Source organism: Podarcis cretensis (genome assembly GCF_951804945.1).
Source record: "Podarcis cretensis genome assembly, chromosome: 11".
Classification (NCBI taxonomy): Eukaryota; Metazoa; Chordata; class Lepidosauria; order Squamata; family Lacertidae; genus Podarcis; species Podarcis cretensis.
Window position 1 is genome coordinate 1,821,080 of NC_137180.1, and position 14,931 is coordinate 1,836,010.

The 14,931-nt window shown below is 41.9% G+C and overlaps 1 protein-coding gene across 6 annotated transcripts in view; it reads right to left on the minus strand.

Moving 5' to 3' along the window:
- Positions 1 to 14,931, minus strand: part of TRPM3 (transient receptor potential cation channel subfamily M member 3) — a gene marked incomplete at its 5' end in the record, with an annotated part of 420,896 nt that overhangs the window by 20,796 nt on the left and 385,169 nt on the right. For 3 of the 6 annotated variants that reach the window (XM_079995989.1, XM_079995988.1, XM_079995986.1), the window contains 4 exons: positions 2,698 to 2,908; positions 6,835 to 7,086; positions 8,681 to 8,809; positions 10,067 to 10,207. In XM_079995989.1, the coding sequence (XP_079852115.1) occupies positions 2,698 to 2,908; positions 6,835 to 7,086; positions 8,681 to 8,809; positions 10,067 to 10,207 (733 nt within the window). The remainder of the gene's footprint in view (positions 1 to 2,697; positions 2,909 to 6,834; positions 7,087 to 8,680; positions 8,810 to 10,066; positions 10,208 to 14,931) is intronic. The other 3 variants (XM_079995985.1, XM_079995990.1, XM_079995987.1) reach the window with 1 other exon arrangement.

Consider the following 14,931-nt stretch of genomic DNA (forward strand, 5'->3'; position numbering starts at 1 on the left):
CATAGTCAAGACCTCATTTTACCAGCTTCTTTACAAGAATATCATGGGGCACCCTTTCTGAATGCATAAGTTTAAGACAGCACAGGGGCTCAATAATCCTCAGTATTTATATTTTATTTATTTCAAAACTATTATAAAGTTCTCCAAGGTAACTATGTTGCAAGCTGTTTCACAACCTGACTAGAGTTAGTAAGAGGCATCTGATGTGGTTATCACCTTAGGAGCTCAAATAATGAGTAACAGCAGTTACTTAAGAGTTCAAATAATCAGTATCAACAGTAAAACAGATTTATCTGAATCTCTATGTAAGGCTTTAGCACTTCCTATCCTGTTAAAAGACATTTACAGCCACAGTCAGCTTTTGTCTTGCCCCTTCTCCATTTACATGGTTCTAAACTACAATCAGCACACCACTTTAGAAAACAGCACACACCCCAGGCAAATTTCTGCAGAATCTGTTGCACTATGCCACATCCTTAGTACAACATCAATAAATGGCCACTTATAGAGGAGCAGATGTTTTTTGAAGGAAACTCCAAACTTTGTGACTCTCCCTATCCCCACTCTTCCCTTATACTCACAAGATTCTTGCAATATATGAAAAAGATGGAAAGACAAACTCAAGAAGAAAATTGCATGGATGCCATCCCTATTTTTGTTTGCTTGCATGCGATGCTATCTTTGAGAACAAAAGAGGAAGGATGAATTGAAAGAGGAAATCCCTTTTCTAAAGATAGTTTAGATATTTAAAACCATTAGGATGAAAAGAGCATAATGGTTTTCTAGCAAAAATTCCCATTATGCAGATATATTGTGAAGCAGGAGGTTAGGATGAATGCCAGAGCTGATGACTACACTTTATCCAGACGTGAACAGCTGGAGAAACCAACCTGCCTCTTGCTACAATCCATGTTCTTGAATTCTACAGGAACCCATGAGCTGCCCTGCAGAAGCCCAGGCTCACCTCAGGGTGCCCTTGATGATGTCACAGGGGATCTATTAGGACAGATGGAATCATTTGGACCCACCACTGGAACAAGGCCTCATTATGAAATGCCACCCACATGTACATTCAAGTGGCGGGAAGGTAAATGGTGTTTCCGTGCGCTCTGGTTTCTGTCACGATGTCCTGTTGTGCCAGAAGCGATTTTGTTATGTTGACCACATGACCCGGAAAGCTGTCTGTGGACAAACGCCAGCTCCCTTGGCCTGAAAGCGAGATGAGCGCCACAACCCCATAGTCACCTTTGACTGGATCTAATTGTCCAGGGGTCCTTAACCTTTTTTTTTTTTAACATTCAAGTAGAAAAGGTGTGCAAATTTTCTCCAGCATGTCTGTGCTAAGCGTAGTCTTGTTCTTGCATTCCAATGGCTGCACAATCTCAGGCTAGCCTGGTCTGCCCTTGCATGTTGCCCCGGGTGGCACCAGGAGGATTAATTAAAACAGAACTCTGCGTTTTCAGATGGCCAGACAAATGAATTCTTAGGACAACAGAAATGTATGGAAACATTTAGATTGGAAACACATTAATAACATTTAACCTGTGCATAGTGCTTTCCAGAGTTCAAAGTTCTTCCCATTCATTATCTAGTTGTAATCCTTACAGCCACCATAGAATGTAAGTAACGCAGCTGGATTCAACTCAATAGTTGTATTAGTGAGTCACATCACCACAACCAGACTTTCCCACCTGTCTTCACCAAATCAGCTCTAGGGCTTCCAGAGAACTCCCAGAACAGTGCGGGGGGGGGGGGCGAGCATTCAATTTGGCAAGCAGAAATGCTTACACTGATGGAATCATTGCCTTAGCGTGACATTGAATTCTGCCTGATTCTTACCACCCACCCTGTAGTTGGGAGGACTGAGGCTAAGACAGTGGCTTCCTTCAGGCCAGCCACTGAATTTGTAGTGGAGATAGGAAGATATGACCAGGTACCTCCTCTTAGCCAATGTGCTACACCAGCTCTAAACCATATACAAGGCAACCAACTTTTGTTGCTTAATAGTTGGATGACACCTATAATCTTCTAATAAATATTTTGCCAGTATCCCAGAGTGTTAATAGCAGCAATCAGGCAGGTCAAAAGATTACAGCTGGCATAAACCAGCCCAAGATCCAGAAATAACTTTCAGAACCGAATGTTTAGTAGCTAACTGGGTTTCATGTTTATGCTCCAGAAGCAAACTAGGGGATGGGGGGAAATGAAGCACCTTGGCATGATCTACACTGCAGCCTTAAATTGGCTTAAGAGTCACTCCCTCTTCCCAGGAAACTTGGATCTAAAAGAATTCGCAGCATTTTCACACAAACTACAATTCCCAGGATTCTTTTGGGAGATGCCATGACTATTAAACTGGTAGAAAACCATTGCACGGTCATCATGTAGATATACATGATGTCTTAGATCAATATACATTATGTCTTAGATGTACCATTCAATGTATCATGAATAATAAAATTTGTTAGTTTTAATGTGAATTACATGTGTTGAAAAAGAAATGCATAGCTTAGCAAAGTTATGGTTATTAGGAAATGTTGTTAATATGACCTTGTGAAATTAACAATTTAAGTGACAGGCATGAACATAATTTTTTCATTATACTTTCCTGTAGTGTTTTGAGTCCTCTATCTTGAGCCATTTATTGAGAGTGTTAAAAATGATCTGGTAAGATATCACCTGATTGGAGTTTGATACCTGACTTTGGAGTATGAGAATCATAAACGTGCTTACGGTCTATCTGGTCTGCAAACACTTCCCCATAGATCATCCAATACGGCATGTAAAAAATATTCTTTGCCAGTTTCCAGGAAGGCTCCTCATTGGGAAAAAGTATCGCCTGTCTTGCAACACCAAAGCTCATCAGAACAACCAACATAATAATGACAAAATACATCATGTCTATCATCTGAAAAAAAAAGAAAAAAGAGAGAGACAGAGAGAGAGAAATATATCTAGTTTGTCATGCTGTAAGGTGAGTGAAAATGTTTATAAAGCACAAAGATCAAATTGGTGTTACAGATTTGGGAGGGGGACCCCCCAAACCCTAGAAATTAAGGAATGGTAGGATTTCGATTATTTGGAACATGAAGGGAAGAATACACGCTCCAGAGGGATTCCTGGGCGAGCCTATGCAAAATGACCTGGCCAAGGTAGGGCCATTAAGAAACAATATGGGGCCATTGAGAGCCATTGGCAAGGCAAGAAAATTCCTTTCCCCCTGCCCTGAGGTGTGAACAGGGACAGGTGTTTGTTTGTTTTTTTAAATAATTTTTATTAAGTTTCATATTACCAAATTAAACACATCAAACCAATTAATCCAAATTATAACAATACATATCATGTAATCCAATTGTTTCCCAAATTATAAATTTTTGTGGGGGGTACCCATGCTTCTTGATCGGCAGGAGTCCAATCCTCGAATATTTGTGCAGCTTTCATCTTAAGAATGATATTTCCAGTCCCCTCTTCTCAATCCTTGTCGTTACTCATTTTCCTTTTCATTCACCTCTGAGTTGCTCCGCAAGTGGGTTGAAAAAAAACAGTCTTATTCGTGTTTCTGTGTGAGCTTTGTACTGCTCTCTCGTAAATCACTCTCATCCAATAGTCCAGGCATTTCTGCTTGAGCAAGCAATCGCCATTTTGTCATTCCGATGAAATACAGTCTAAAAGCTTGGTCTTTAACTTTCCTGACCTGTTGCATCATAAATTAGTCTTTTTCCAGGAGGGCTGCCCCTTCCAGATCGCAATCTCCTCGAAAATAATAAATCTTCGGCTCGCCCTCCCCAAGACCAAACCTCCTGCAACACAGGTCTCGTATCACATCTCCATTCTAACTGCGTCACAAAGAGAGCCCTCCTTCTTTCCAAATCCTTCACAGAGTAAAACCTTTAAATTCATATTATTCCCACACAATTCATTTTTAGTCCCATTTGCAATTAGTTGCTGTGACGGATCTTCTAAGAGGGAGGGTTATTAGTTAATCACATAGAGCAAAAAAATAAAAAGTCGTTTCCCCCCCTTCAGTTCCGTTGCATTCCATTCCACATACCATGTCTGTAGTACTTTGATGTAATCTTCCGTCTCAGTCTTATTCATTTCAGTGGTAAAATTGTTAGCAGATAAAAGCCTCCTGCCTCTCTTGAAGCATGTGTGTTATCTTTCACCAATTTTTTTCCTTTTAAGTAACGCAACTAGTTTCGCACCTGGAAGCAGCTTTGGAGGAGTTCCGAGGCCCGTCAAGGGTTGTGCACCCAGTGCCTCACCCCTTCTTCTTCCGAACTCGGGGGTGATTTATGGCAACAGCGGGTGAAAACTGCATCTCTCCCCCCTGGAGAGATGAAGGGAGACTGATTTACTCCCCATAATCAGCCTCTAATTACCTCGTGCGGGCTGGATAGATGTTAATATCCGCCATCTTCCAAGGCGCCCCTAGCGCCCCCCCCCCGAACAGAGACAGGTGTTTGGAAGGTTGCCAGCGTAACTGGAAAAGTGACAGGGTGACAGGAAAAGTGAGTCATGAGCAAGGGTTGCTGGGAAGAAGAAGCAGGAAGCAGGAAGATTGGGATCCATCTTGGGCAGACTGACTGGGAGAGATGTCTTGGACTCCAGGGCTGCACTGTTGAATTACAAGCCCCTCTTGAGATGCTGTAATATTTGGGCTCCTTGCATGCAGAGTGAAGGTGTAAATTGGCGAATAAACTATATTTCTTAAAGCTACGACAGTCTTCAACATTTCTCAATTCTCCAAAGGCCCCCAGGCATGAGTGCCATGGGCTTCTGCCACAGCTTGGCAGAGAGGGGGAGGCACCTGACTTTTGTAACATTATTCAAACACCCGAATTCTAACAAGCTGCACTTGGATACAACCTAATATAAGATGCCACAGAAAGTGAAATGTTTCCACAGAAAACCAAAAGGCTGTAAGAAAAGTGAGAAACTGCATATAATGCACATTTCAGAGATACTTGATGGGGCTCAACTATTATAAAACGAGTTGTCTGAATCTCTTCCTCATTTCACTACTCCTTTGAGCAAAAGGTGGTGACAGCCGTTGCCATTTTTTCTCCCTTGACAAGGACATAATGCTGGAAGACTTGACCTTCTTCCCCACTTCTTTCAGCTCTATGTGTCTTTCAAGATTCAGATGAATGCTACTGTGGGTTTTTCTCTCTTTCTGCCTTGTGTGTGTGTTTGTGTGTGATCCAGGGGCAGAAGGGAGAGAAATGAGCAAAAGAGAAGGGTCCACGGCATGTGATCAAAAATGTAAATGTGTTTTAAAAGGTTGCTGGCCGCTTTTCTAAAGTGTCTCCTAACTTTCTGGAGTAGATTTGGGAATGGCAGAGGGGACTGCAGAGAGGAGAGGGAATCAGCAAACATCATTTTCTCCTTCTTCCACTTATGGAAGCTTCCTCTGGATCAAAAAAACCTCCTAGCAGTGGAAAGACACAAACAGGACTTTTCAAGAATCTACAGAAGTTCAAATGCTTCAATGTCAAGCTTAAAGGCTGTAACAAAGGTTTTTCTTAGGGATACTTGATGTCTGTACTCATGTTTACCTCTTTTTGCCGATATATATATATATATATATATAAAATGGGTACGCAGGTGGCGCTGTGGGTTAAAGCCTCAGCGCCTAGGGCTTGCCGATCGAAAGGTCGGCGGTTCGAATCCCTGCAGCGGGGTGCGCTCCCGCTGCTCGGTCCCAGCGCCTGCCAATCTAGCAGTTCGAAAGCACCTCCGGGTGCAAGTAGATAAATAGGGACTTGGCCCGTACGGGCAGGGGTACCTTTACCTTTACCTTTTATATAAAAAATGGCTTGGCATATTTCAGGTTTAAGAAAAAAAAGAGAGGCAGCTATTTTTTGTTTCTGTGTTTCTATCAAGATCAGGGCCATACCACCTCACTCACAAAGGTTTTCAGTGGAGTTTGATCACCCATTCAGCTGTGAGTCATCACCTCTTGGGTATTCAAAGGGGTGGAATTAAGTGATGGGCATGCAGGTGTGGACCAACCCTCAGTCTGGCAGGTCATTAGGCCTGCTTGGGCTCCCCATTTGTCTACCAGACCATTTTAGCCAAGCCACTCCTACCTCTGCCACACCTGACACCATATATGGTGTAGGTCACATAAATTCACGTCTGGGCCAAAAGAGGGGTTCACAGGAAATGTTGATCAGTGACACCTTCAAAACCTTTCCCAAGGTGCTTTGAAGGTCTAACTGTCAGCTGGGGCTGACAGAGAGCCCTGGAGAGACACAGCTCTGACAGTCAGCCAGCTGCCGTTGCCCTGGCTAGTTCAATTCAAGGAATTCCTTAATTCAGCTGTTGGGGTTGGGAGAAGTAGGCGGGATTCACATGTGATGAAGGGCAACATATAAATCTTTAAACAAACAAATACTGTAGTAGACAGTGGAAGTCCAAATCCCATTAAAAAAAGAGAGAGTTAAAAAAATCCCATTTAAAAAAGAGAGAGTTTTGAATGTAATTCAAACATACATATACAGAAATCTGGATTTTTTTCCCTCTAAGGAAAGGTGAGACACAATATAGAAAACAATAATTTTAGCCTATAGTTTTTTTAATAGTCCAATAAAAATGCATTGCCTTTGACTTGGAGTATCTATGCTGGAAGCCCAGCCTCAAAGCGGAAGAGACCTGGCCCCAGGTACAATGCACCTGGAGGATAATGGCAAGGGTTCTGAATTGTCTGGAGGCAGACTGAGTGTTAAACCTGGAGGTTGCCTAAAAGTAGCATCATCTTCTCTTATTTTCAGTTAATCCTTAATTCAGTTAATTCATTACAAAAAGAAAGAATGGGAAAGACTTTCTTACCATTTTCCCAATCATCATTACATATGGCCCCAAATACTTGTTCACCCCGAAGATGTCCAGCAGTCGGATATACCAGTAAATGATGTTGACACAGTATATGACCCGGCCATCGCTCCTAAACGGCTGATCTTGGAGGCGAAGCACCATTCCCACAGAAAATAGGAGAATAGCAATGAGGTCAGTAACGTTCCAGTACTCTTGGAGCCACACTTTCACTTTTTGCAGCAGCTTCCCAGGTTCTGACATTAATATCTAGAGAAAGAGGGATGGAAATGTTAGACATGTTACTTCATGTTGAGCCCTATACATGGAACAAGGATTCACATCTCTTAAAGAACCCAAACAATAAGATAAACCCTCTTATTGCATGATTCAGCAGCAAGGGCCAGGAAACACAGGTGAGCAGCTGTGCTCTGGACTCTGTGATGTTAACCTATGAGGGAGTTGCATTACTTGGGATCATAGACTTACAGACATTATTATTATTATTATTATTATTATTATTATTAGCAGCAGCAGCAGCAGTAGCAGCAGCAGCAGTAGTAGTAGTCCTATTCTCTAGAGTTAGATGTGTCGGAGCTCACGCCACAAACAACAATTGTACCCCACCCATCTGGCTGGGTTGCTCCAGCCACTCTGTATGGCTTCCAACATTAGAGGATGGATGGCGGCTAATGGATTGAGGTTGAATCCTGACAAGACAGAAGTACTGTTTTTGGGGGACAGGAGGCGGGCGGGTGTGGAAGACTCCCTGGTCTTGAATGGGGCAACTGTGCTCCTGAAGGACCAAGTGCGCAGCCTGGGAGTCATTTTGGACTCACAGCTGTCCATGGAGGTGCAGGTCAGTTCTGTGTCCAGTATTACCACCTGTCCCCACCCCACTCACCATTCCCCTCCCCCTCTTCCTCGCCCCTTTTCTTCCTAACCTAAGAATGCATGCAACACTAATGTCTCACAAGAAATGAAACTGATCTGTAGAAAACGCAACTTGATAAAAGAGACAATGCACGTCTTTTTGTAAACTAATAAATCTTTAATAAAAATATATTTTTTAAAATTAGTACAAACATCTTTACTGTATTTTTTAAAGAGCATGTTCTGAGTATTCATCCATGGAACCACTAACATCTATTTATTATGTATATTATTGCCTTCTTTATTATTTTTATATATATTATTCTATTCCTTTTTATTTAATTTTATTCCATTTGTAAATAATTTTTGAAAAAAAACGCTTGTTGAAATATAAATATCAGTGACTTGAGAACAGTCACAGAGAATGACTCATATTTCACACCCTTCCCTAGACAGCCATATTTATATATCAACAAGCTCCCCACCCCCAAGAAATATTTACAGTTGGAATAAAATTAAATAAGAAATAGGCAAAAATCCAATGGATTATTTGAAAATTGAACAACAGTATCGCAAGTCAACTCTCTTGAAGTTTTGGAGGCCTTATTCAATGCTGAAGAGCCCTCTTGTGGGTGTGATGAATATTATTTTCTGCACTGTTACTATACAACAAACAATTTAAGGGTGATCATTGTACATTCTGAGCATCATATTTCAAGCTGAAGAGCTCAAGTGTGGATTAGGAATCATGTGTCTGAGTGTGCGGATGTTACTCTATAAATCATCGTGTACAATAGAAAGCATTAAGTCAATATTAATTGTACTAGTCAGAACAATATAGTTTGTGATCTCACAGTGCAACTAGACATACAATGCAGGAGATCTCAAAAGGTGTTTTTTTATTTTAGAAAACAGCCATGGGAGATGAGATGAGATGAGATTGGGAGCACAGTGCCCCCCCCCTTGCCAATTCCCCAATTAAATATATTACCTCTCTCATTTTCTCTATTCCCATTGTGAAAATATACGAGATAACAATCCACTCCTGTGTGGAAGGCCAACGATCCATCTTCACCAACACAATATAATTGAACAGCATCAGGTACCCAACGTATGCCATCTGCAAAGAAATAAACTCAGTTTTCCTGGATACTGTATAAATGTTCAGCTTACCTAGGTTACTTAATTCAACCATACTAGTTTTCTATTCCTAGACAAAAGAGCCATGTGCAATTTCCAGCTAGAAGGCCAATGCTCTCGTTCAGCTGCTCTTTGTGGATGCAGGAGTGCCAAAGCATGCCACAAAATGCCTCCTCATTCATGCCAGGAGTGCCAAAGCATGCCACAAAATGCCTCCTCATTCATGCCAGGGCTTCCACATCTCCTTGTCTGCAGGGAGATGCATGTTCACAGCTGCCCAGCTGAATGGCTAAATCAGCACATGGCATAGCAGTGCTTCCTCAGAGTGTATCTACTGTAGACTTCAAATATTGGAAGTAGTCTATATAGATCAATAGCAATCTCAGTTATCTGACTGCTGGTCCTTTTTCAGCCTCAACAAGTACCAAGCATGCACAAGAAGGAGGTACCAGATGGTTTCGGAAGCGGCAAAATTTTCAGAAGAATACTTTTTTTATAAGGAAAAAGCTCTCAGAGGGGACCCTCCCCCACAACAGCCTGATGAGGATGAGGACTGACTTAGATGGCTGACTGGGGAGGGTGGAGAACCAGACAAATGTTTTGGGATGGGACTGTGGTGCTTGGAAATGTGAATAGAAATGCCCCACACAGCAATGTTTTGTTGCAGGCCCCACCTTTTCATACCAATAGGCACTAATCTCTAAACCAATGAATGTATCTATATGGGCCATAATTATATATAATAATTTTTTCCCTCTGATATTATTTACAGCCATTTTTCAATTAATCACAAATAAGAAAAAAGGGGAGGGGAGGAAACCCCATGCCAATAGGACAACATTTACAAAATAGGGTAAACGAAATAAGGAGATGAGGATAAGGAAAGTGCTGTAATGTTTCAGGCACATGAAACAGAAGAAGCATTGCACATTAAACTGTTGACTATTTACCACAAGTCTCAAGAAATGTTTTCACATTAGTCCTCCAGATGTTCATGTTGATACATAGCTTCTTTAAAATATCCCATTAATTTCTCTTAATTATCAAGTGACACACAGAAGGGCTAAAGTTTGTGTCTTCCTGCAAACGCTCTACAATATTTATAAGCATTATCTACTTGCACATAGTTAGATATTACAATAATGCTTCACTTAGACAATGTAGACATACTGATGAGGGGGGCCTTTACAAATTTGTGTCATTAGGGACAGATGACAAAATGATAGTCGCTCCTTACAGTGTAGAACCAAAATTTAACAATTGGTGCATTGTAGAACTCATAGATCTTGCGGCCAAAGGGGATCAATCTGTGTCTGCTCTGAACTTCCTCTTCCTCCTTCTTTCTTGAAGATTCCCCATTGCCACGTCCCAGCATTGCCTACAGTTAAAAAGAACAAAAATGACTATAATAGATTATTCGCCAGCTGCCCAATCCAGTTTCACTGGATCAACTGATGGGACAGTGTCTAACAAATGTAAAGCACACACAGACATTTCAAACTTACAATAAGAATCAGGTAATTAAGCAACATGAAAATTCATTCTTTAACTTTTGTATATTTGAAGCTGCCATTCATAACGTTGATTGAATCTGCAAATGCTGTAGCAACACCACTTCAACAGAAACTACAGACATAAATGCAACTCACGAATCCCTTCCACTTCTCAGTTCTTTAAAAGCAACTATACAAACAAAAAGCTTATCTTTTTTCCTTGCTGATATGGTTTTCTCCTGTTGCTTTATAATAGGTAATTTTTAAAAAGAAAAAATGGTTAGCATAAAGAACTTAAGAATCACAAAACTGACAATTATGACGCTGGGATCGGAACAAACATGAGGGACAGCAGACTGAAGAGAGTGGGAAAGTTAGATAATAAAACAGCATTTCCTACTTCAGTATTTTATTACTGAAGTAATAAGGGGAGTATGTAGGGGAGGGTTAGTACCTCTGTTGGGGGACACGTTGTGCTCCTTCTGGGGTACTTTGCCTCCCTTTGGCTTCCACCCTGCACTTAGCTCCCATCTGTGGCTCCTAGAAGCTGTTAGGCTATGACAACTGCCACACAGAAAGCAACAGCTTAGACTGGCTGGCTCAGCCAGGTGAGGGGAACCAATGGGTCTCCAACCCTCGATGAGAGGCTCTGGCAGATGGAGCACACGAGATCAAGAGTGGGTCCAATGGTCAAGTTTCTGCACGTGCCGTGGAGGGAAGTAAGGGGCAGGTGGGGCTCATCAACCTGGGAAGGGAGCCCATCTAGGCGAAAGAAAACTCTGACCCTAAACTTCTGCTGCCTTGCAGGAAAAAGGCTAAGAAGTACAGTGGTGCCTCACAAGACGAAAAGAATCCGTTCCGCAATTCTCTTCGTCTAGCGGTTTTTTTTGTCTTGCGAAGCAAGCCCATTGACGGCTTAGCGGATTAGCGCTATTAGCGGTTTAGCGGCTTTTAGCGGCTTTTAGGCTTAGTGGATAAGCGGCTTACCGGCTTAGAAAAAGGGGGGGGGGGGAACCTGCAGGAACTCGCAAGACATTTTCGTCTTGCGAAGCAAGCCCATAGGAAATTCGTTTTGCGAAGCACCTCCAAAACGGAAAACTCTTTCGTCTAGCGAGTTTTCCGTCTTGCGAGGCATTCGTCTTGCGGGGCACCACTGTAAACCCTACACAAATCTCGAGCGGAGTCCCTAAGACAGTTGATTAGCGCCTTGCAAGCCTCCCTCTGGCAACTCTTGCAGCCAAGCTCGTGCCAATGTGTTGCTCTGCTTTCCTTTGGATCATATCAAGGAGGCCGAGAGAGAGGTCTTGTCATCTGGGCAACCCGGGACCTCCAGACACACTGCCCAAGTCTTGAGTCCTGGGGAGGTCACTTGGATGCTGCTAACGCAATGGTTTGACTTCACTCCCTAATACTTTTCAGGCTGCCCTAGGGCCTACATGAGAGTTGTTTTAAATGCAGAATTAAAACAAAAAAATGGTGGGAGAACTTAAAATGTCAACAAGCAAGTCAATACAGTTCTAACAAGCCTTTCTATGGCAAACAAGCATAGTAGCTGTAATACTGTGCTAGTAAATGAGCAAGTAAAAGGACCCAGGACTTCTAGAAAACTAAAGGCGCTTCTGTGCATTTTAGCACTTCATATTTCAGCAGAGCATTCACATCATCAGAGGCAGGAATTGCTCCGTTTCAGAGCTGGCTGCTTTGCTGTTAGGCACATTAACCTTTAATAATTAATTTAATTGAACTTATTTTGTCCACGAGTCTTTTAAAGCTTCTTTTCAGCTGACTCTAATCCATATAAATATGTAAGTGAATTAGAAAACAGACCATAGAATTGTAGAGTTGGAAGAGACCCCAAGAGTCATCTAGTCCAACCTCGCAGTGCAAGAATCTCAGGTAAAGAATCCATGACAGATGCCCATCCAATTTCTGCTTAAAAATTTCCAAGGAAGGAGAGACCACAACTTCTCAAGTGAGACCATATCTCTGTCAAACAGCTCTTACTGTCAGAAACATTCTTCCTGATGTTTAGTCAGAATCTTATTTCTTGTAAGTTCGACTCCTACCCTCCAGAGCAGGAGAAAACAAGCCATCTTCCATGTGACAGCCCTTGAGATATTTAAAGATGGCTATCATATTGTCTCTCACTCTCCTCTTTTCCATGCTAAACATACCCATCTCCTCATACGCCTTGGTTTCCAGACCCTTGATCATCCAGTTGCCCTCCTCTGCACACATTCCAGCTTGTCAATATCCTTCTTAAATTGTAGCGCCCAGAATTCTGACCGAGGAAGAATAGCATGGTACTATTATTTCCCTTAATCTGGATACTAGACTTCTGTTGATGCAACCTAGAATAACATTTGCTCTTTTTTTGCTGCTGAATCACACTGTTGACTCATGTTAACCTTGTGGCCTAGATCCCCTAGATCCTTTTCACATGTAGGGCTAGTAAGCCAGGTGTCCCTTACCTTATATTTGTGCATCTGGTTCATTCTAAGTGCAGAACCTTACATTTGTCCTTACTGAAATTCATTTTGTTAGTTTGGGCCCAGTTCTGCAACCTGTTAAGGTCATTTTGAATCCCGATTCTGTCTTCTGTGCCTTAGCTACCCCTCCCAGTTTGGTGTAATCTGCAGATTTGATGAGCATCCCCTCAGTTCCTTCATCCTCAATTAATATTTTAGAATGCCTGAATATTTGAAAACAGTAACAGTGATCATTCTCTTGCTGATTTTCATCTAAAGTGGCCCCCTATGCACACTTACCTGGGAGTAAGTGCCAGTAAACACAGGGGGAATTTCTTCTCAATAAGTAAAGAGGCATTGGATTGCTGTTCAAGGGGAAGGGCACCTTGCCTCTTGTAATTCATCTTAGGACCGGTTTCCAGTTCTTTACTGGCACCAGATATGAAGGAAATTGTGCAAATCAAACAAAAGGTTTGATGTTATGCTTTTCTGTAGTAAACATAACAAAATTCAGATTCACCAGGCGGAAGAGGGAAAAATTGCCCAATTACCTTTCAGTGAAGTGCATCATCTTTTGGTAAGAAATGAAAGATAACAATGTGCAACCAAATGTATTGCATTTAGAGAGCCAAAACCAAGATCAGTATAAAATTTTAAAAGATTCTGGAAGCCAAAGGGACAGTTGTAGTGGCAAATCCTTTTCAACAAGGGGAGTTTTTGTAGCCCTTGCACCCTGTTCCTCTTTGACAAAGTTTTTGGCCTGTTGTCACTTACAAATATGTCAGTGGCCTTGTGTTAGCTTTGAAACAAGGGAAACCCAAATCCAGTTTGCAGGGGAAGAGATAAGAAAGTTGCTGTGCCTCATGATTAAATCAATATAATCTAGTAGAAGGTGAACAAAACTACCCTTTGCTTGTAAGTGTACAAATGCTTCTGCTGTTTTTATACTTGGTGTGCCACCTCTCAGCTCCTTGCTGGTTGAGGTTGTGCTGCACCAACCTTTCACTGCCTAAATAAATGTCCTGTTTTACTGGCAATTGGTTTCTGAATTCTATTTACCATTCCAGGCAGCCCAGGGGATTGGGCTTGAGCCCTGATGGTTTCCCGGTGCACGTGTGCACCCAATAGGACTCAGCTAAATAAAAGTGTTGAAAGAGAACTGTTTCCACATTGTGGTGAGGGACACTCAGCACAGCTAAGCAAAGCCAATTTTCTAAATGGGATGCCAACAGTAGAGATGGGCAGATTCAACTGGCAGAAAGCAGCACAAAACTGACAATATTTGTTACTCACTTTGAGTACTACTGTTTCAAAAGACTACCCTTTGGCATCAGCTCAGCTTCTGTGCACTTCCAGAAGTGTTTGAATCACAAAAAAAGAAAGAAAGAAAGAAAGAAAGGGAGAATCCTGTTTATTATCTAGGTATCTGTATGTTTGATTGTTGTTTGTTTATTTAACAAAAAATACATACTGCTTGATTGTAGTAAAACCTATAAGCAGTTTACAAGAAATATTGAAATTATTAAAAAAAACCTAAAAACAATTTAAACATAATTAAAATGGGCAGGTTTTTGCATTCAAAGTTGGCAGTGGCAGGGAGAAGTAAATGAGCTTTCCTTCTTGTAGTTTTTGGGCAACAATGTAGGCATGAAAATGCAGAGGTGGCCCCCAGGAAAGCAAGCTTTGCCACTTCTGAAGGATAATGCAGTGGGCAGGGAGTGAAGATGAATGAAACGAAGAGCTTCACACTTGTGGTTCCAAGTCACAGAAAATGCCCATAAAGCTGATTCGGCAGAAGTGGGTGAGTGGGCATGTGGCAGAGCAGAAGGACTTCAGCACCCAGCCTTTCCCAAGAAATCACCATGAGCAGAACTATTAAAAAGCACAGAACTGAAAAGAACCAGGGGATGCATTACTTCAACACAAATTGTTTCAGGGGTTTTTGCTTTGGTGTGCTTCAGAAAAAGTGCTGGAAAGCGGAAGACAGGCCTGCCTCTTTAGCGAGGGCATTCCAAGCCAGGCTGCTTCCATGGAGGAAGTCCATTCCTTTGTGACTACAGAGAGGGTGGCAGAGACGTAATCTGAAGCCCAGGGCAAAACATAGTTTGGGGGTCCTTCTCCCACACCCCAACAAATGCTGT